The following is a 23,070-nucleotide window of genomic DNA, read 5'->3' on the forward strand; positions in this document are numbered from 1 at the left end:
TTCACCTGGCAGGCCCCATTCATTTTCCCTGTCCTGATCCAAGCACAATCACATTGTCTGCAAAGCTTCCTAGTCTCTCCCAGGTACAATAAATCGTTTCCTCCTGTGTTTCCAGTGTACTTTACTCAAACTTGATTCACTGTATTAAAAGTAATTGGTTGGAGAGCTTTACCATCCTGCTGGTTCCTTTATTAATGAGTTAAATAAATCTCTGGCATGTGCTAACTTAAAAAAGTAACTGGAAAAAAAAAAACAAACAAACCAGTAACTGATCTGAAGCAATCTTTCCTACTGGCTATGCATTTCTCAAGATGGCAAGAACATGATCTTTTTTTGTCTCTGTTCTCAATAACAAAGAACAGGCCTGTCATGTAACAGGGGCTGGTGTGTGTTTAATCAAAAAAGAGGTAATATCCTTCTTTATTTTATGATAACTATATAATTCAACTTTGCGAGCTAAAGGTAAAAAGTCAAACATACTCAGAATAGGTTGAAGGTATGAAGCTCTTATTTTTTGGTTTTTCAAGGTAGGGTCTTGCTCTAGCCCAGGCTGATCTGGAACTCACTATGTAGTCTCAGGCTGGCCTCTAACTCACAGTGATCCTCTTACCTCTGCCTCCCAAGTGCTGGGAATAAGGTGTGTGCCACCACACCCAGCTATGAAAACATTTTTGTTTCGCGATACAAGGTTCAGAAAATACACATTCTACTTCCCAGTGCCAGGGGGATTCATCACTGCCTGTGTGAGTGCTGGATACAATCAACCCGAGACCCAGGAAGACACTTGCAAACAACAGCATTTCTTAATGTCTCTGTCAGTACAAGAAAATGTAGACAAGTAAACAGAATTATAAGAAGCCTCAGAAAATGTCATAGCCAACTTCTCTCAAAATTTCCCTGTATTCCATTTGAGTTCAGTATGAAGCAGCATTCTAGCTGATGCCACTGAGATGGACTACAGCTCAGAAAAGTGCTTTGGGAGAAGCACAGCAGACACTGCTTAGATCACATTTAAGTATGTAAGAAGCAGCTTCCTTGGGCCTTACTGATCACTTCTTGGCTGCTTTGTTTCTAGCAAGAGAAAAATGTCACTAGTAAATATTTCTACTTTGGTCATCTTCATGGACACGAAGAACCCTAAAAACAGAAGAGGGAAAAGCACAAGTAAATGGTCCCTCCGATGTTTAAATGGATTGTGTCTTGTGGTCACATGGTATCCTGTTCTGCTTCATCGCAGTCAGGCCACACACAGACAAGACAGCAATCATCAAATCCATGAGGCGCTAATAAAAAAGCATTTGGCTTTTAATACAAAATGACTCAGAGAAAGATACAAGCTAGTTACGGATTTAAAAATAAAACAAATGAAAAACAAACCCAACCAACAAATTTCAGTTGATATTTGGTGACTTAGGCCTATATTAGAAAACAGAAAACTGTAAACCAACCTAGGTCTGTCCCTCTGAAGAAACCTTATTTTTCAAAAAAGGAAGAAACCAATCTGGCCTGTGGTGTTAAAGGCACGGGGAGCTAGCCTCAGTCACCCGGGTGAATGGGGAACAAGTTGGAATATGGTCACCACCACTGGTTTCTTGTTAGTAAAGGCCATCTGAAGGGAGGTCAGCCTGGGCACCCTCTGACGTCAGCTAATTATGTAGTCTGCAGCCTCAGGTCAAGCAGCCTTGGAGTTCTCCATTCCACATCTTCATTGAATCTCCCCCATGTACAGTCTCTTGTCACTGGATGCTGAGAGAACTGAGGGAAAAAGACCAGAGAGGAGGAATAGAAATAATGAAGGCTCAGGGAGACTTGCTCAAGAGCTCTTGTGTCAAGAGCCCATTTTGGCACACAAGAGCAATTGGATTCAGCTTGAATTCCCTCCTTCACACCATCCACAGGAAATTGTAGCCTGCCTTTTCAATCCAATCCTCTCAAAACCCCAATGATGACAGTGCTATGAGGAATATGTTAGCAGGCTCCAAATCCTGATACTCCTTGTGAGTCAACCCCAGGAGAAAGATCTCCCTGGTCACTCTAGGAGAGAGGAATGTATGGCTGTGCCAATCATGCATGCATACATGCCTTTTCTTTTAATATAGGGTCTTGGGCTGGAGTGATCTCTTAGAGGTTAAGGCGCTTACCTGCAAAGCCTACGGATCCAGGTCTGATTCCCCAGTACCCATATAAACTAGATGCCCAAGGTAGTACATGCATCTGGAGTTCGTTTGCAGTGGCTGGAGGCCCTGGTGTGCCCATTCTTGCTACCTGCCTCTCTCCTTCTCTCCCTCTCTCAAATATACATATATGGTCTCCCTGTAGAACATGCTGCCTTGATCTTGTGGTGATCCTCCTGCTTCTGCCTTCTGAGAGCTAGAATTAAAAGTATTCACTAGGCTCTTGTATGGATACACTGTGCTGGTGAAGTCAAGAGTCTGAGCTTAAGCCCGAAATAAAGCTCTTTGCCTTTGCAAAAAAAAAAAAAAAAAAAAAAAAAGTATTCACTACTTAGCCAGGTGTGGTGGCACATGCCTTTGATCCCAGCACTCGGGAGGCAGAAGTAGGAGGATTGCCGTGAGTTCAAGGCCACCCTGAGACTCCTTAGTGAATTCCAGGTCAGCCTGAGCTAGAGTGAGACCCTACCTTGAAAAAAACAAAACAAAACAAAAACAGTAATAATTTTGAACACACTGAAAGCAGTAAAACAAACAACAAGCAAATACAAAAGATCCCAATTGTTTGCATGGGATTTTCACATTAACTGAGATGTCCATTTCTGATTGTTTCCCCAGGTCCCACAGTTCACCTTTCCAAACAGTCAGGACAGACTTACTGATGGGCTCATCAGGGTGGAAAGCCACTTCATTGATGGAGCCAGCATGGCCAGGCAGCTTATATAGGATCCTCCTGCTCGTGGTATCCCACACATACACGAACCTGCAAGGTACCATGAATCCAGGTTAAGCTTCCCAGAGGTGGGGATAGGACAGATGCACTTATCTTTAAGAAAAATGGAAATCCAGGTTTATTGAACTGAGTTCTTTTTGTTAGAAACGAGGAATATAGGGCTGGCTCAGCAGTTAAGGTGCTTGCCTGCAAAACTTAAGGACTGGAGTTCAATTCCCCAGTACCTACATAGAGCCAGATGCACAGGGTGATGTGCATGTGCCTGGAGTTTGTTAGCAGTGGCTGGAGGTCATAGCATGCCCATTTTCTCCCTCTCATGAACAAATGAAATAATAATAATAAAATAGAAGACAGCAGAGTTTGGTGGTGCATGCCTTTAATCCCAACACATGGGAGGCAGAGGTAGGAGGATTGCCATGAGTTTGAGGCTACCCAGACACAGTGAATTCCAAGTCAGCGTGGGCTAGCGTGAGATCCTACCTCAAAAAACAAACAAAAAACAAAAACAAAAAAGGAAATGAGGAGTATAGTTTGGGTAGAGACATGGACCCTAATCCTGAGTGAGCAGATAAAACAGGAATTGCTAAAAACATATGCACAAAGCTGGGTACGGTGACACACACATTAAAAGCACTTGGGAGGCAGAGGTAAGAGGACTGCTGTGAATTCAAGGCCAGTCTAGGACCACAGAGTGAGTGTCAGGTCAGCCTGCGTTAGAGTAAGACTACCATGAAAATAAATAGATAAAACAAATGCATGTAAGCATTATTGGTATTTTCAAACATAAGTTTCTGGTCCGGGAATGACTGGAGATGAAAGTTCTTTCTATGGACCTCACAGAAAAACTCCTTCAGGGTTGGAGAGATGGCCCAGTGGTTAAAGTGCTTGCTTGCAATGCCTGGGCAGTTCACTAGTACCCACATAAAACCAGATGCACAAAGTGGCACATGCATCTGGAGTTCATTTGCAGGAGTTAGAGTCCCTGGCGCACCCATTCTCTCTGTTTCTCTCCCTATCTGTGTTTGCAAATAAACATTCTTTAAAAAAAAACTTCATAATCATCCAAGAATGTCTGAAAGTTAATGCTAGTCATTAAAGGTTGGGAGTCTAGGTTTAAATCCAGTTCAAGTTATTATGTTGAAACCATTATATTGCAGCAACATCTCTGACTTTTAGCACTGTTTTCAAATAGAGCTACAAGAAGGTCAGGAAGTCTTTGCTATTTACCACAATCCAAACAGTCACTTGAGACAAGTCTTACATGAATTCGTGGGCAGAAAATACTGAATTTTAGAATGGAAAGGGGCCAATTGAATGAAGTAGTTTAAACTCATTTTATAGATAAGAAAACTAGGATACAGTGACTTTCCCAAGGTGACACAGTTCATCAGTGACAGAACTAAAATTAGAAGTCTTAATATACTACAGTATTCTCCCATACCACTTTTAAGCATACTGGTAAAAAAGTTCTTTGACCCTCAACCTTGTCTGTGCTACTTTAGCTAAAGAGCAAACAAATTACTTACCATCTTGATTACACAAAAGTCATCTATGGGCTGCAGAGATAGCTTAGCGGTTAAGGCGTTTGCCTGTAAAACCAAAGGATCCCGGTTTGATTCTCTAGGACCCACGTAAGCCAGATGGACAAGGGGGCACACACATCTGGAGTTTGTTTGCAATGCTGGAGGGCCTGGCATGCCCATTCTCTCTCTCTCTCTCTTCCTCCTTCCACCTGTTTCTCTCAAATAAATAAAATAATAACAAAAAAAAAATCTACTTTCCATTTTTTTTTAAAGTGATCTATTAGGGGCAGGGCATGGTGGTGCATGTCTTTAATCCTAGCACTCAGGAGGCAGAAGTAAGGAGGACTGCTGAGCTTGAGGCCAGCTTGAGCTAAATTGAAACGCTACTTCAAAAAAAAAAACAAACAAAAAAGGTGAACTATTGGTAAATTAAAAGGGCTATTGGCGGGCTGGAGAGATGGCTTAGCGGTTAAGCGCTTGCCTGTGAAGCCTAAGGACCCCGGTTCGAGGCTCGGTTCCCCAGGTCCCACGTTAGCCAGATGCACAAGGGGGTGCACGTGTCTGGAGTTCGTTTGCAGTGGCTGGAAGCCCTGGCGCGCCCATTCTCTCTCTCCCCCTCTATCTGTCTTTCTCTCTGTGTCTGTCGCTCTCAAATAAATAAATAAAAAATGAACAAAAAAAAAAAATTTAAAAAAAAAATAAAAAAAAAGGGCTATTGGCATTGAAGCAGCTACTAGCAGAACTATAAATTTATTTACATACTTGTTTTATTCAATCAACAACTAGTACTTCAACAAAATACCTAGCTTTTGGGCCTGGGAATATGCCTCAGTGGTAGAATGTATATTTGGTCCCAGGTTCTGATATAAGTGCAAAATGCTAAGGCAGAATGTTTGGTACTTGTCTGGGCAAGTACATAACCACAGATGCTGGACACACAGAACTTACTGAAAAGCACAAACTTTCACTGTATGGCACAATCATGAGACATAGACCCATAAATAAAAGTCAGCTCCACATTGCTGGGATGAACTTCCAAACTATACACAGTTTATGGGAGGAATGGGATTTATTTCAGGGTTGCAGATCCAGGGAAAGTTCTACAATGGTGGAACAAGTTGGCCCCTTTCACATATCCATGCATCCAGGAAGACAGAGGCGCCACCACCAGCACCACAAGCAAGCACACGGTGGGAACCCCAGGCAGAGCTCAAGCCCGCTGCACATTTTAGGCCTGAATTCAGATGTGCTCCCCGTGACATACTATACCTGTACCAGGAGTCTGCCTGCTAGGGGTATAAACTGCAAATTTAGTATTTTTTTCCTTTTGTTTTTTTTTTTTGGTTTTTCGAGGTAGGGTCTCACTCTGGTCCAGGCTGACCTGGAATTAACTCTGTAGTCTCAGGGTGGCCTCGAACTCTCAGCGATCCTCCTACCTCTGCCTCCCGAGTGCTGGGATTAAAGGCGTGCGCCACCACGCCCGGCCTTTTGTTTTTTTGAGGTAAGGTTTCACTTTAACCCAGGCTGACCTGGAATTCACTATGCAGTCTTAGGATGGCCTCAAACTCACAGTAATCCACCTACCCCTGCCTTCCAAGTGCAGGGATTAAAGGTGTGAAGCACTACACCCAGTTAATTAATTTATTTATACAGTTTTTCAAGGTAGGGTCTCACTCTTGCTCAGACTGACCTGGAATTCATTATGAAATTAAGTCTCAGGGTGGCCTTGAACTCATGGCGATCCTTCTACCTTTGCCTCCCAAGTGCTGGGATTAAAGGTGTGTACTACCATACCTGGAAAACTGTTTTTATTTAAAAAAAATGTTTGGTCTGGAGAGTTGGCTTAGTGGTTAAGGCACCTGCCTGCAAAGCCAAAGGACCTCAGTTCCCCCCAAAACACATGTAAGCCAGATGCACAAGGGGGCGCATGCATATGGAGTTTGTTTGCAGTGGTTGGAGGCCTTGGCTTGCCCATTCTCTCTCCTCTTTCTCTCAAATAAATAAATAAACTATCTATCTATCTATCTATCTATCTATCTATCTATCTATCTATCTACATACATACACACATACACTTTTTAAAAATGTTTGTTTATTTGAGAGTGTGAGGGAAGGAGGGGGGAGAGAGATAAAAGAGAATGAGAATGGGCATACCAGGGAACTCCAGATGCATGTGCCACCTTGTGCATCTAGCTTTATGTGGAAAGTAAGGAACTGAACCTGTGTCCTTAGGCTTTGCAGGCAAGTGTCTTAACTGCCAAGCCATTTCTCCAGCCATATTTTTAAAAATTAATTTATTCATTTGCAAGAAGAGATAGACAGAGAAAGAGGTAAGGAAGGAGAGTCTGGGCATGCCAGAGCCTCTAGCCACTGCAAATGAACTCCAGATGCATGCACCACCTTGTGTATCTGCCTTGATGTGGGTACTGGGGAACTGAACCCAAGTTGTTAGCATTTGCAGTTTAGTGCCTCAACCACTGAGTTATCTCTCTAGCCCCATGCAAACTCAATTTTAGTAACACCTGAGTCTACTGGGGACATGGATCCAAACTATTAAAGTAACTTAATCACATGGACACACCACACTGATGCAAACCTTCACCTACATCATGTAAAAGGAAGAGGGTATCTTCCACTGATGGCACTCTAACCCAGCATCAGACCATCTGGTATATGCATCATAGGATTAAAGGGTGAACTCCTGATTCTGTTCCAGGGCTTTGGCTTAAGTTTTCTTGGCTTGAACACTGTAGTCCAATGGAACTGTTTGTTGTGGCCATAAGTCTTGGAACAACTCTGCACTTTGATAACTTGATGCTTGAACAACCCTGAGACTGTGTCAATTTATCTAACCATCTGCAGTGACCTCCACTACATTTTAATTAAGTAACCCCTTAAGCCCTAATGGTACTTTACCCATTTCTTAGCTGCTCTTGTATATTTAACTATGCAAAGTGTAATGTATAATCTGAGAGATATTAATATTACTAATTTAGATTAGGAGGGGATAAAAAAAAACCCTGTGACTGATAATTATGACAAATATTAAATAAAATCAATCATACCTGGTGGGGGCTGGAGATGGCTCAGTAGTTAAGGCACTTGCCTGCAAAACCTAACAATCTGGGTTTGATTCTCCAGTGCCCATGTAAAGCCAGATGCACAAAGTGGCACATGAATCTGGAGTTAGTTTGCATTGGCTAGAGGCCTTGGTGTGTCCATTCATTCATTCCCTCTCTCCTTGCTGTAAGTATGTATGTACGTACGTGTGTGTGTGTGTGTGTGTGTGTGTGTGTGTGTATGTATATAATTTTTTTTTTTTTTTGAGGTAGGATCTCACTCTAATCCAGGCTGAACTAGAACTTACTATGTAGTCACAGAGTGGCTTTGAACTCATGGTGATCCTCCCACCTCTGCTTCCCAAATGCTGGATTAAAGGAATGAGCCATCACACCCAGCTTTTTATTTTTAATTAATTAATTAAAAAAAAAAAACTATTATATTTGCTTGAGAGAGAGAGAGAAAGAGAGAGAGAGAGAGGCAGATCACATGCACCACCTTGTGCATCTGGCTCACATGAGTACCAGGGAATCAAATCTGGATCCTTACGTTTCACAGGCAAGCACCTTAACAGCTAAGCCATCTCTTCAATAAAATGGTGTGTGCTATCACGCCTGGCACTTATTGTTAAACATTCGGGATGGAGAGATAGATGGCTTAGTGGTTAAAGCGCTTGCTTGCGAAGCCAAAGGACCCAGGTTTGATTCCCCAGTACCCACATAAGCCAGATGTACCAGGTGGAGCATCCCTTTGGAGTTCCTTTGCACTGGCTGGAGGCCCTGCTGTACCCATTTTATCTGCCTCCTTGTCTCTCTTTCTCTCTCCAATAAAATAAGTAAAACAAACAAAAAACCAGATAACCAGATGACACTTAAAAAAAGATAAACATGCCTGTCCACGCTACTGGCATTGCATGCTCACAAAATGTTCCATTTCCAATATGAAATTAAAAAAACCAAAAAGCCCAGCCATAGTGGCACACAGCTTTAATCCCAGAACTCAGGAGACAGAGGTAGGAGAACTGATAGGAGTTCGAGGACAGTCTGGAGCTACAAAGTTCTAGGTCAGCCGGGACAAGAGTGAGACCCTACCTCAAGAAAAATAAAAAAGCACAAATTTAGCTATACTTTTTGTCTAAAATCAAAATAAGCTGCACATGGTGGCACACACCCATAATTCCAACGATGGGTAGCCTGAGTTAGGATAATCATGGGTTTGAGGTCAGCCTGAGTTATACAGTGAGACCCCCATTTCAATCTCTTTCCCACCCCCAAAAGCAAATACAACAAAGTCCCCCCCCCCCCCTCCGCCCCCGAGATAGGGTCTTGTTCTAGCCCAGGCTGACCTGGAAAATTCCCTATGTGGTTTCAGGCTGGCCGCAAACTCACAGCAATCCTTTCTACCTCTGCTTCCCAAGGGCTGGGATTAAAGGCGTGTGCCACCAGGCCAGCAGAGGGAGGGGAGAGAGAGAAAGAAAGAAAATGAGTGCACCACCACGCCCAACTAAACAAAAGATTCTTTTTTAAAAAATGTATTTAATTATTTATTTGAGAGAGAGAGAGAGAAAGAGGCAGACAGAGAGAAAGAGAGAATGGGCATACCAGGGCCTCTGCAAATGAAATCTAGATGCATGCGTCTCCTTGTATATCTGGCTTACGTGGGTCCTGTGGAATCAAGCGTGGGTCCTTAGGTTTTGCAGGCAAAAGCCTTAACTGCTAAGCCATTTCCCCAGCCCTAAACAAAGGATTCTTGATTGCAACATCAAGCTCTCAGTCTGGGCTACATAGTAACTAAGTAGAAGTTTGAAAGAGCTAGATATAAGATCAGAAGTTCAAGGCCCATTAGGGTTATACAAGACCCTGTCTCAGAAACTCTAACAGTTCTGGAAAAGAAGAACCCCATCTGTGATAGTTTAAATAGATGTCCCCCAATAACTCAGTGTTTTATTAGTTGGTAATTTACATCTGCAGCCACCTGGCTGAAGCCAGTGTCAATGGGCGGATTTTAAAGTGTGGTGGAGGGTTTGAGATTCCAATCAAAAAAAAAAATACACAAAGTGCCTAGCTGGAGTTCCTGAAGTGTGCTGTGTGTCTTTTGGCTTGTTCTTTTCTCTGTTTGGACCTGTGAAGGCAGGCCAGCTTATGCTATTATGGAACTGCCCCTGGATCTGTAAACTTCAATAAATATCCTTTCCTCCAAAACTGTGCCTTGTCTGAAAGTTCATCTCAACCAACCTGAAGCTGTCTGCTACACCATCTATCTGGAGCTTTTAGCTGATGCTCATGTACTCTTTGCTGTCTTCTTTCTTGCTATGCACAAATAATTAGTCTTCTTCAGTCCAGCCACAGGCAAGTTGGATTTTGATAGGAATTCAGTTTACTGAGTGCTGGGATTACAGGTGTGCAACATCATACCCAGGGCCTGTTTTATAGTCTTTTGAGAAAGATGAGAATACATGCAAAGTGCATGACACACAGAATTAAAAATGGTGGGCTGGGCGTGGTGGCACATGCCTTTAATCCCAGCACTTGGGAGGCAGAGGTAGGTTTGCCATGAGTTTGAGACCAGCCTGAGACTACATAGTGAATTCCAGGTCAGCCTGAGCTATAGTGAGACCCTACCTCAAACAAACAAAAACAAAGAAAGAATTAAAGATGGTGATCATTATTGTGAGTGCATAGTATCAAGTTAACAGGCTGAATACAGTACTCTGGATCCAGCCTGGCCAGTTTCTACGTGCCCTTAACAGGGCTTTTGACAGCTTAAAGTCTAACACAAAGGAATGATTTCTAAGCAGAAAGGGGAAATTTGCCAAACCTAGGCTCAGCTAGTTTTCTGAGAATTTAGGGTAGATTCCCCAGGGACATAAAAAGAGAAAACCCCAAATCTCCAGGGGCACTTCAAGGCTTCACTCTCCATGGCTGCCAATTATATGCTAAATTTAGAGGGGTTTCTTACTCAACCCCCACTTTGGCATGGAAACATTTGGCAGGAACCAAACTTATGTAACAGAGCTGCTTGCTGACTCGGGGCTAACTTTAGAGGTGGCCCATGAAATCTGGTCAAGCCCAGCAGGTAGGTAGAGACAGCCTGGCCTCAGACCAGAGCCACGAGCCCTTGTGTAAAGTAGCAGTGGGAAGAAGGGAAAAGGAGAATATTATGAGCCAGAAAGGACAGATATCAGACATGGTTCGGAAAAAAAGCTCGTGTACACAGATGTAATTTAAAAGATGTATTATGTAGAAAAGATATAAAAACTATTGAAAATAACATAAATTCTTAGAATGGTTTTTCCTCTGCCAGAATCCAAGATTCTTTGGTCTGTTTTAGTTCTTATTGTAGGTGTGAGACAGGTGGCCACCCAGGCTGGCTTCAAACTTGCTATAGCTGAGGATCATGAACTTCTGATCCACTTTGATTTCGAGACTTACAGGTATGAAACACCATGCCTTATTTAAGTGGTGCTGCAGATTGAACCCAGGGATTCGTGCATGATAGGTAAGCACTCTGCTAAATGAGCTACATCTTTGCCTCTGGTTATTTTATTTAAATTAAGTAATTTATTTTGAGACAAGTTTCTTACTATATAGTCCAGGATGGCCTTCCCAAGTGCTTGGCTCCTTTGGCCTACTTTTTAAGGTCTTTATTTTCTCTCTCTCCTTTTTTTTTGAGATAGGGTCCCAGGGTGGCCTCGATCTTACAGTGATTCTATTTCCTGAGTGCTGGGATTAAAGATGTGTATTATCTTCCCTAAACACTCCCAAATTCTTGTCCAATTTTCTTGGCATTAAACTTGTATGTGTAGGTGGGGAAGAATGGAATGGACTCTAGATTTATTCCAAGTATTTCCACAAATAGTTGTGGGAGGGGCTATAGCGAAGCCTCTACATGCATGTCAAAGGAAATCCCTAGAATGTTCTAAAAGCCCTGGTAAGCTGGGAAAGCTACTTACTTGTAGGGTGGTACCTGTTTCAGTAGGATAGGAAGAGACTACCAGGTAAGGATGAGGTTCAGCTAAAATAGTTTACTCTGTGGATGCTAGGGTCTCTCTTTTTGTGGTGTGGGGGACTGAACCCAGGGCCTAGAACATATTAGAGCAAGTGCTTTATCGCAAACTATAGCTCTAGCCCCAGAAGGCTCATTCTGTAACCCAAGCTGGACTTGAACTTGTGGATGACCCTCCTGCCTCAGCCTCCTAAGTGCTGTGATTATAGGTGTGAGCCACCACACCAGCTTGCAAGAGGTCTTTCTCTCTCTCTCTCTCTTTTTTTTTTTTTTGTTTTTTTGTTTTTCAAGGTAAGGTCTCACTCCAGCCCAGAATTCTAGTGACCTAGAATTCACTATGTAGTCTCATGGTGGCCTTGATCTCATGGCAATTCTCCTACCTCTGCCTCCCAAGTGCTGGCACTAAAGGCATGTGCCTGTAGCATGAGTTATTTGACTTTTGTAGGGTATTTAAAGTCTTCATTTGCAATTCATGTAAAAGTTGTCTTAAATTTACACAATAAAGCAGTCTGTTCAATTTTAAAAAAAATGCATGTGCCACAACTGGCTTTTTGTAAGTTTTTAAGAAAAATATTTATTTGAGAGAGGTAGATAGAGAATGGGCACACCAGGGCCTCTAGCCACTGCAAATGAACTCCAGACACATGCTTCACCTAGTGCATCTGGCTTTATGTGGGATACTGGGAAATTAAATCTGGGTCCTTTAGCTTTACCAGCAAGCATCTAAAGTGCCGTTTCTCCAGCCCCTAATCCCCCCCACACACCCCAAGGTAGGGTCTTGCTTTAGCTCAGGCTGCCCTAGAGTTCACTATGTAGTCTTAGGCTGGCTTCGAACTCAGCAATCCTCCTACCTGCTTCTTGAATGTTGGAATTAAAAAGTGTGCACCACAGAAGCCAGGCGTGGTGGCACATGCCTTTAATCCCAGCACTTGGGAGGCAAAGGTAGGAGGATCACTGTGAGTTCAAGGCCACCTTGAGACTACATAGTGAATTCCAGGTCAGCCTGAGCTAGAGTGAAACTCTACCTAGAAAAACCAAAAAGTGTGCACCACAACGTGTAGCCCATTCTTTTTAAAAAATATACCTTTATTTATTTATTTGTAAGGCGAGAAAGAAGCAGGAAGAGACCATTAATACAAATGGGCATACAGGGCCTCTAGCCACTGTAAACAAACTCCAGATGCATGTACCACTTTGTGCATCTGGCTCTACGTGAGTACTGGGGAATCAAATCCAGGTCATTAGGCTTTGAAGGTAAGTGCCTTAACTGCTGAGCCATCTCACTGCCTGCAAGATGTTATTCTTTACCACTGTATATTTCTAGCCCACCAGATTTGGCACTTGGACATCTTCATTCAATCTCTGATTCCTTCCCAAATATAGTCCATCACAGATATAACAAACTCCTATTTTGGTCTTTTCCACAATAGCATCTGATGGAAGAATTCTCTTCCTTCTGCTCCTTATTCACTATATAATGCCTTGAGCCATTTAAACATAATGCCAGTTTAAATTTACATTTGGATCCACACTTGTAATCTCAACACTCAGGATGTTGAGCAAGGGGAAGATCAAGAGTTCAAAACCAACTCTGGTTATGTAGCAAGTTCAAGGACAGCACTGGATACATGAGACCCTCTGTCTCAAAAAACTAAAAACAGGTGCTGGAGTGATGGCTTAGTGGTTAAAGCTCTTGTCTGTGAAACCTAAGGACCCAGGTTTAATTCCCCATACCCATGTAAACCAGGTCCACAAGGTGGCACTTGTGTCTGGATTTTGTTTGCAATGGCTGGAAGCCCTGGTGTGCCCATTCTCTTTCTCAAATAAATAAAAACAAAAAAATTAAAAACAACTGAGCAAGTTTTGGTGTATTACTTTAGCACAGGATGGAAAATACCTTAGTCTATTTGCTGCTATAACTGTCACTTAGCAGTGATGGCACTTCCCATTAAGCACAGGTCTAGCTCTGAACCATCCTCGATACTGGCAGCTTTTACCAAACTCTGGGCTCACATGCAGCAGAACGTGGAACCTGACTGTTATCTCTGAGCCAGGAATTCACTCATGTAATGTTCACCCAGTGCTAACAGTCATTCAAGAAGTGACTAGCATCATCCCAAGTTTACAGAGAAGGCCAGGACTCACTGCCTGATCTCCTGGAGTAAACAATTTCTCAGGACGAGAAGCAGGGAAAGCTTGTATGCCGATATAGCAAAGATATCAGAAGATATAGGGTTTCTGGATCATGGAGACAGGTGGTATGAGAGAGCTCAGAGGTGAGAGTGCACATGGGACCTGAGTGAAGCACTAGAAAAGCCAGACAGGTAAGTCCTGAAAGAACTGAAGAATCTAATGAGCAACTGGGAAGTGTGACTCTTCAATTTCATTTTGGTGGCAAAAGGAATACAACAGATGTAAAGAAACTGCTGGTCTTGTAGGTCTAAAGTGTAAAAGACAGAAATGCTGTTTGTCCAATGCGGTTTTTCAAACCTTTCTCTTGCATATAGCTTCATCCCTGAGAACAGTTAAGAGTAACTGTATGTCTGCTCTCATCTTTACCTGAAGTTCATATAATCTTCCAACTAGTAATCCTTACCTGTCAGCTGAGCCAGCTGCTATTTTGCTTCCATCAGGTGACCATGAACATCTCAAGAGATTCTATGAGGAACAAACAGAAATCCAACAGTTAATGTACCAAACCCCTTTAAAACTTGTATGTATATATGTGAGCTTTGTATGTATATGTGTACATATGTGTGGCACTCCAGGGTCTCTTGCACTTGCAGATGAACACCAGACACTTGTGCTACTTTGCATGTCAGGCTTATGTGGGTGGCTTGGGAATTGAACATGGGCATCAGGCTTTGCAAGCAATAACCTTAAACCATTTAGCCATCTTTCAATCCACTCCCCACCACCCATGCAAACTCCTTTCACTACATTACTGAATCTGACTTTTAACTTTCAGTTCTTCTCCCCAGAATGATCAGTAATTATCTTATAGTCTTGTGGGCCAAAAGAGCATGCTTTGTTATTATTATTTTCTTTTGGTTTTTCAAGGTAGGGTCCCACTCTAGGCTGACCTGGAATTCACTATGTAGTCTCAGGGTAGCCCCAAACTCATGATGCTTCTCCTACTTCTGCCTCCTGAGTGCTGGGATTAAAGGTGTGCGCCACCATAACTGGCTCATGCTTTATTATTATTTTATTTATTTGAGAGCGACAGACAGAGAGAGAGAAAGAGGCAGAGAGAGACAGAGAGAGGGAGGGAGGGAGAGAATGGGCACTCTAGGGCCTCCAGTCACTGCAAATGTACTCCAGATGCATGTGTCAGCTTGTGCATCTGACTTACGTGGATCCTGGGGAATTGAGCCTCGAACCAGGGTCCTTAGGCTTCATAGGCAAGAGCTTAATCACTAAGCCATCTCTCTAGCCCCTTTGTTATTTTATATCACATAAAAACTAGCCATCAGGTCAGGTATGGTGGTAGTGTATGACTTTAATCGCAGGTCTTGGGAGGCAGAGGTAGGAGGACTACGTGAGTATGAGGCCATCTTGAAACGGATGAGATACTGAATTCCAGGCCAGCCTGGGCTAGAGTGAGACCCTGCCTCAAAACCACCCCCCCAAAACAAAAAAAACAAACAAACAACTAACTGTAGGACTGAAGAGATGGTTAACACACTTACCTGCAAAGCCTAATGACCCAGGTTGGATTCCCTAGTACTCATGTGAAGCCAGATGTAAAGTGGAACATGCATCTGGAGTTCATTTGTAGTGGCTAGAGGCCCTCATGTGCCCATTCTCATCCTTTCTCTCTTGCTTGCAAATAAAGGAACAATTCCCCAGGATCCATGTAAGCCAGATGCACAAGGTGGTGCATACATCTGGAGTTTGCTGGCACACCCATCCTCTCTCTCTCAAATAAGTAAACAACACAAAACAAAACCCAATTATAGAAAATGCTTAACTTACAACCATTAGGAATCAACCTGGATCTATTGCGGAAGAGGTGGTGGAAAGACCGTAAGAGCCAAAGGCAAGGTAGGATTTCTTACAATGTATTCCCCCCCAGACACAAAATGGCCTGGATATCCATGACCCAGTGCCTCACACTACCTACACAAGATCATCATAATAGGAGGAAAAGAGATACTGATTGGAGGGGGAGGGGATATGATAGAGAATGGAGTTTTAAAGGGGAAAGTGGGGGGAGGGAGGGCATTACCATGAGATATTGTTTACAATCATGGAAGTTGCTAATAAAAAAATTAAATATATGTGTGTGTGTGTGTGTGTGTGTGTGTGTGTATGTGTGTGTGTATAAAAGAATCGACCTGCAGAAAGGTGTGGTAGTGCATGACTCTAATCCCAGCACTTGAGAGGCAGAGGTAGGAGGATCGCCATGAGTTTGAGGTTACCCTGAGGTTACATAGTGAATTTCAGGTCAGCTTGGGCTAGAATGAGACCCTACCTTGAAAAACTAAAGAAAGGGGAAAAAAAAATTGACCTGGACTGAAAAGATGGCTCAGCGGTAAGGCATTTGCCTGCAAAGCCTGATGACCTGGGTTCGATTCCCTAGTATCCACATAAAGCCAAATGCACCAAAGTGGCATAAACATTTGGAGTTCATTTGCAGTGGCTCGAGGCCCTGGAGAGCCCATATCCCATATTGGTTTTTTGTTAAGGTTTTTCCTGGTAAAGTCTCACTCTAGGCCAGGCTGACCTGGAATTCGGGATGGCCTCAAACTCACAGTGCTCTTCCGAACTCTGCCTTTCAAGTGCTGGGGTTAAAGGTGTGCACAACCACACCTGGTTGCTCTGCCTTTAAATGGAGGCTCCCTTTGCTTATTTATCTTGAACCTAATTGAAAGTTTTTTCTGCTTATCTTGTTTACATTATTTTTAATTTTCTTTCTGGTTTATTTATTATTATTATTTTGATGTAGGGTCTCAGTCTAGCTCAGGCTGGCTGCTGGAATTCACTATGTAGTCTCAGGGTGGCCTTGAACTCATGGTGATACTCCTACCTCTACCTCCTGGGAGCTGGGATTAAAGGCGTGTGCCACCACCCCTGGCTTAAAACAATTTTTTTTTTTTTTAAAATAGCAGAGGTAGGAGGAATGCCACGAGTTCAAGGCCACTCTGAGTTAGAGCAAAACCCTACCTCAAAAAACCAAATATGAAATTTAATGGGTGCACCAGGGCCTCTGGCTTATGTGGGTCTTGGGGAATTGAACCAAGGTCCTTTGGCTTTTCAGGCAAATACCTTAATTGCTAAGCCATCTCTCTAGCACCGTTATTATTATTATCTTTTAAAATACACTTTATTTATTTATTTGAGAGAGAAAGGGGCAGAGAGAGGGTGTGTGAGAGAGAATGGGCACACCAGGGCCTCCAGCCACTGCAAACAAAACTCCAGATGCATGTGCCCCCTTGTACATCTGGCTTACATGGGTCCTGGAAAGTTGAACTGAGTCCCTTTGGCTTTGGAGGCAAAGGACTTAACTGCTAAGCCATCTCTCCAGCCCCATTATTATTTAAATTAATTAGAAACAGAGAGAGGGAGAGAAAGAGGCAGAAAAGAGAAAGAATGGGCATGCCATGGCCTCTAGCCACTGCAAACGAACCCCAGACACATGTGCCACCTTGTGCATCTGGCTTGTGTGGGACCTGGAGAATTGATCTTGGGTCCTTAGGCATCGCAGGTAAGTGACTTAACCACTAAGCCATCTCTCCAGCCATCCTGTTTATCTTGAAGAAAAAGAAAATATAAGGATGAATGGAGCTGGGTAGATGGCTCAGTTAAAGGTACTTGTTTACAAAGCCTACAGAGTACTGAGATTAAAAGAATGTGCCTCCACACCAGATGAATATAGCTCACTTTTAGCAGAACAATTCTTCTCTATCCTTAGCATTACTCTGAACATTTGTTTGGATCAAATATACATTAAACCCCTTTGTCATGTGGGACTCACCTTCTCAAAGTTATGCACATTTCCTTGAAATATCTTTACACATCTCTCTTTAGGGGCAAATGGCCGAACATCCCAGACACGAACTGAAAAACAAATCCAAACCAATCAACCAATATCATGTCAGTGCCAGATGCTGTTTGCTCTGCAGAAGATGTCTAACACAGCGCAATTATACCTGTTAAGACTCTTTTCATTACAACCTAATTAGTGGTCTACATTAATGGCTCTTGCTCGCAAAGCCTGACAACCCAGGATTCGGTTTTCCAATACCCACATAAAAGAAATGCACAATAGCCGGGCATGGTGGCGCACGCCTTTAATCCCAGCACTCGGGAGGCAGAGGTAGGAGGATCGCTGTGAGTTCAAGGCCACCCTAAGAATGCAGAGTGAATTCCTGGTCAGCCTGAGCTAGAGTGAGACCCTACCTCGAAAAAAAGAAATGCACAAAGTAGCACAAGCATCTGGAGTTCATTCACAGTGGAATGAGGCCCTAGTACTTCCATTTTTTCTCTCTCAATATATACATTAAAAAAAAATTATTAGAAACAGGGAGAGGGAGAATAAGGGTGTGCCAGGGCCTCTAGCCAATGCAAACGAACTCCAGATGCATGTGCCACCATATGCATCTAACTTATGTGGGACCTAGAAAATCAAACTGGGTCCTTAGGCTTATGGATGTGCCTCAACTGCTAAGCCATCTCTCCAGCCCTCCATATATACTTTTTTAAAAAAAATTTTAAATTTTTATTAGCATTTTTCATGATTATAAAAAAAAAATCCCATAGTAATTCCTTCCCTCCCCACCCCCCACCTTCCCCTTTGAAATTCCATTCTCTATCATATTACCTCCCCATCACAATCATTGTATTTACATATATACAGTATCAACCTATTAAGTACCCTCCTCCCTTCCTTTCTCTTCCCTTTATGTCTCCTTTTTAACTTACTGGCCTCTGCTACTAAGTATTTTCTTTTTCTTTTTCTTTTTTTGGTTTTTCCAGGTAGGGTCTCACTGCAGCCCAGGCTGACCTGGAATTCACTATGGAGTCTCAGGGTGGACTCGAACTCACGGCAATCCTTCCACCTCTGCCTCCCGAGTGCTGGGATTAAAGGCGTGCGCCACCACGCCCGGCTGCTACTAAGTATTATCATTCTCACGCAGTCCATATATACTTTTTAAAAAGTTTTTTTTTTTTTTTTTGAGGTAAGGTCTCACTCTAGCCTAGGCTGACTTGGTATTCACAGCCTCCTGAGTGCTGGAATTAAAGATGTGCCCCACACTGGAGAGATGGCTTAGTGGTTAAGGAGCTTGCCTGTGAAGCCAAAGGACCCAGGTTTGACTCCCCACATAAGGCAGATGCACAAGGTGGCACATCATGCACCTGGAGTTCATTTGCAGAGGCTGAAGGCCCTGGCATGCCCATTCTCGCTCTCTCAAATAAAAAGATATATTTAAAAAACCCTGCTTTTAAAGATGTATACCACCATTCCTGACTTAAAATATTTTAATTCATTTATGCATCTGCAACCAGAGAGATAAGAGAGAGGAGAGACAGAGAGAGGAGGGCATACCAGGGCATCCAGCCACTGCAAATGAGCTACGGACACTACAATTTTAATAACTATTTAGGAAACCTCGTTGTTCCTCACTGTTAATAATGTCTTATTACCAATGACTTATCAAATATATGAACATAAACATCCACAATAAGTAACTGTAGCTGGGTGTGGTGGGGCACAACTTCAATCCCAGCACGTGGGGAGGGAGAAGTAGGATTGCTGTGAGTTCAAGGCCACCCTGAGACTACACAGTGAATTCCAGGTCAGCCTGAGCTAGAGCAAGACCCTCCCTCAAAAAAAGAAAAAAAAAAGTGTAGTCATTATGACTGAAGCTGATCCCATAGTCAGGTATAAAAAGACAAAGCTGACTTGGGCATATGGTAGCTGAAGGCTGAAGTAGAAGGATCACAGAGTTTGAAGCCAGCCTGGACTATGCAGTTAGTTCCAGGTTAGCCCAGTCTAGAGACGTTGCCTAAAAAAAATTAAAACCCTCCAACCAGCAATAGGCAAAGCTCTACATGAATATTGCTACTGCACTGAGAATAGTCAGGAAAGAAGATGTATATAAAGCCAACAAACATTTCTTGAATACCTATTAAATGCAAGGTACAGGTTTTGATACAAAATGTAAGTAAGCATATTTGAGTTCCTGGTAAGCCTATGGGTTTATATAGTACAGGTGTTTCCAAAGTGCTTCAATATTAAGCACATAACCCCACAAGTTACTACTTCCTTTTTTGTTACAATAAACTCACCTTCTTACTCTACTACTCAAAAACAAGCAATAAGGGTGGGTGTGGCAGTCACACCTTCAATCACTAGGGAGGCAGAGGCAGGAGGATTGCTTTGAGTTCAAAGTCTGAGACTACATACTGAATTCCAGGTCAACCTGAGCTAGAGCAAGACCCTACCTCAAAAAACCCAAAACAAAGAGAAAGGTCAAGAGTATGTATTTGTATAAAACTAGAATTTTGAGATGTTTTAGTGACCACCTTGTCTCATAAGTATGATATTAGGGAACTGGGATGCAAGACATATGGTAAAAAAGACACACATCTACTGATCACCAAGCTCAGTGCTTTTGGCTATTGCTTAAGAACTGTCATGATGCCCAGCACCCATGTAAGCCAAATTGCACAGGTGGCAGGTATGTCTAGAGTTTGTTGGCAATGGTTAGAGGCCCTGGCACTCTCATTCTCTCTCTCTTTGCCTCATTCTTGCTCTTTTTCTAAAATAAATAAATAAATAAGGAAAAGAAAGAAAACCTGCCGTGAATGGACCACCAGATGATCACCCCTCAATAAACCCAGCTGAAATGGGCTTTAATGATAAAATCTAGTCTGCTACAATTTTATCTATCTAGAACCTTATTCCTTATAGGAGTAATCTAAGTGTGAAGTTGTTTAAGGACTCCTGAAAGATTGGGGACCACAGTCCTGGATTCTAGATCATCTCATCTAAAGCTTTCCCCATCACATGTTCCCCTAACTGCACCTTTGACTCTTCTTATACTTTCATTTATTCTAATACACATTTTTCCCTGTTTTTTTTTTTTTTTTTCCTGCACTGCTAGGGATTGAACTCAAGGGCTGAATGCATAATAGGCAAGTACTCTATCACAGAACTATAAACCCAACCACCCAGCACACACATATATTTTAAAAATGCCTGTTTGAGTCAAGCATAGTGGCACACACCTTTAATCCCAGCACTCAGGAGGCAGAGGTAGGAGAATCACCATGAGTTCAAGGCCACCCTGAGACTACTTAGTGAATTCCAGGTCTGCTTGGACTAGAGTGCGACCCTACCACAAACCTCCCAACCCCCCAAAAAAGAAAAAAAGTATGTTTATTTATTTACATTGAGAACTTTCATAATATGGAAAATAAACCTTACCTAACACATATATTTAATACCCAAATGCCAAATTACTTTTGGACCCACAGAAACTGGCATAGGACAGTCCTCTTTGCAATGTTACCTGTATTGTCCATTGCATTGGACAAGAGGTAAGATCCTTCAGAACTTAAACTCAGGCCAGTCACTGAATCTGCATGACCTCTCATGGTGTAGGTTAGCTTGTTTTGGCGCAGGTCCCAAACCTACAGAAATAAAAAGGTATACCCAGGAATCAAACTGAGAAACAGAGACACAAAATTAGCCTAGAGTCAACTGCCTGGAGAAATTGGTAGCCCTTTTTTTTTTTTTTTTTAATTTTTATTTATTTAAGAGTGACAGACAGAGACAGAGGCAGAGAGAGAGAGGAGAGTGGGTGCGCCAGGGCTTCTAGCCACTACAAACGAACTCCAGACGCGTGCGCCCCCTTGGGCATCTGGCTAACGTGGGTCCTGGGGAATTGAGCCTTGAACCGGGGTCCTTAGGCTTCACAGGCAAGCGCTTAACTGCTAAACCACCTCTCCAGCCCTGGTAGCCTTTCTTAAATCTGGCTCTGGACCAAATAATTTCTTTACCACAAAATACAGGATTTCTGTTAAAGAGGAAAGATTTTCATCTTTCTACACAGAGAGACAAAGTAACTGGCTCTTGTCTAGGCTGACCTGGAATTCACTATATAGTCTCGGGTGAGCCTCAAACTCACAGCAATCCTCCTACTTATGCCACCCCTGCCCTGCAGGGATTAAAGGCACGCAGCGCTACACCTGGCAGAGGCGGGGTGGGAGGAGGGAATAAATATGAACATATATGTGCCAGGGCCTCCAGCTACTGGAAATGAACTCTGGACACATGCATCACCTTGTGCATCTGGGTTATGTGAGTACTGGGTAATCGAACTTGGGTCATTAGGCTTTGTAGCAAGCACCTTAACTGCCAAACCATCTCTTCAGCCTGTGACTATGTTTTGACTAGATAGATACAAATGAATGAATGCCATCTATTATGATAGCTTTTCTTTTGTGTGTAAGGGTGAGGGTGTTTACTGCTATGTGTTGTAAATGCCAGACTAGCTAGCCTGTAAACTTTGGCTACTTGTGTTTGGCTATATGTTTTTAATTGATAAACCATCTCCCCAGCAACAAAGTTATTTATTTATTTTTTGGTGGTAGTAGGAATTGGATTTAGGGTTTTGCACATGCTAGGCAAATGCTCCTATATTAACCTATATATTCCCAGCAACATTTTTTTTTTAAATTATTTTGAGCTAGAAAGATGATTTAGCTTTTAAAGCACTTGCCTGCAAAGCCACAGGACCCAGGCTCGATTCCCCAGTACCCACATAAAAGACAGATGCATGTTGTGGTGCCTGAGTCTGGAGTTAGTTTGCAGTGGCTAAAGACCCTGGTGTGCCCATCCTCTCTATTGGTCCCTCTTTCTATGTAACAAAATAAAAATATTAAAAATATTTATTTTTTGGTTTTTCAAGGTGGGGTCTTGCTCTAGCCCAGGATGACCTTGAACACATGAAAATCCTCCTATCTCTACCTCCCAAATGCTGGGATTAAAGGTGTGCACCACATTTCACTCTAGCTCAGGCTGACCTGGAATTCAGTATGTACTCTCAGGGTGGCCTCGAATTCCAATTGCTGGGCATGGTGGCACACACCTTTAATCCCAGTACTCAGGAGGCAGAGGGAGGAGGATTTCTGTGAGTTCGAGGCCAGCCTGAGACTAACACAGTGAAATTTAGGTCAGCCTGGGCTAAAGCAAGGCCATACCTTGAAAAAAAAATCTAAACTTTATTTAATATTGCCATTAATTTTTCTCAGTGAATTACTTGATGTCATTAAGAAACGAGATAGGGGATGGAGAGATTGCTTAGTGGTTAAGAGGCTTGCTTGAGAAGCCTAAGAACTCCTGTTGGAATCCTCCAGATTCCATGTATAGCCAGAAGCAAGTGATTAAGTGTGCAATGCCATGCATGCCAACAAGGTGGCACATGTGTCTGGAGTTCGTTCACAGTGGCTAAAAGGCCCCAGAACACCATTCTTTCTCTGCCTCTTTGGCGCTCTCTCTTTCTCTGTCTTGGTAATGTATGCCAGAATAATACATAAGACAGACAACTCCACTTTCTGTATCAGTAAC

At 42.7% G+C, this 23,070-nt stretch overlaps 1 protein-coding gene across 1 annotated transcript in view; it reads right to left on the reverse strand.

Annotated features, from left to right (window-relative positions):
- Positions 1–1,287: 1,287 nt before the first annotated feature.
- The window catches only part of Snrnp40 (small nuclear ribonucleoprotein U5 subunit 40), a 44,259-nt gene continuing 22,476 nt past the window's right edge, over positions 1,288–23,070 (reverse strand). The window contains exons 6-10 of the mRNA XM_004665179.3: positions 21,011–21,131; positions 17,470–17,552; positions 14,089–14,150; positions 2,831–2,934; positions 1,288–1,755 (exon numbers count right to left, since the gene is read on the reverse strand). Coding sequence (XP_004665236.1) covers positions 1,706–1,755; positions 2,831–2,934; positions 14,089–14,150; positions 17,470–17,552; positions 21,011–21,131 — 420 coding nt within the window. The 3' untranslated portion in view covers positions 1,288–1,705. The remainder of the gene's footprint in view (positions 1,756–2,830; positions 2,935–14,088; positions 14,151–17,469; positions 17,553–21,010; positions 21,132–23,070) is intronic.

Source organism: Jaculus jaculus, chromosome 5 (genome assembly GCF_020740685.1).
Source record: "Jaculus jaculus isolate mJacJac1 chromosome 5, mJacJac1.mat.Y.cur, whole genome shotgun sequence".
NCBI classification, from domain to species: domain Eukaryota; kingdom Metazoa; phylum Chordata; class Mammalia; order Rodentia; family Dipodidae; genus Jaculus; species Jaculus jaculus.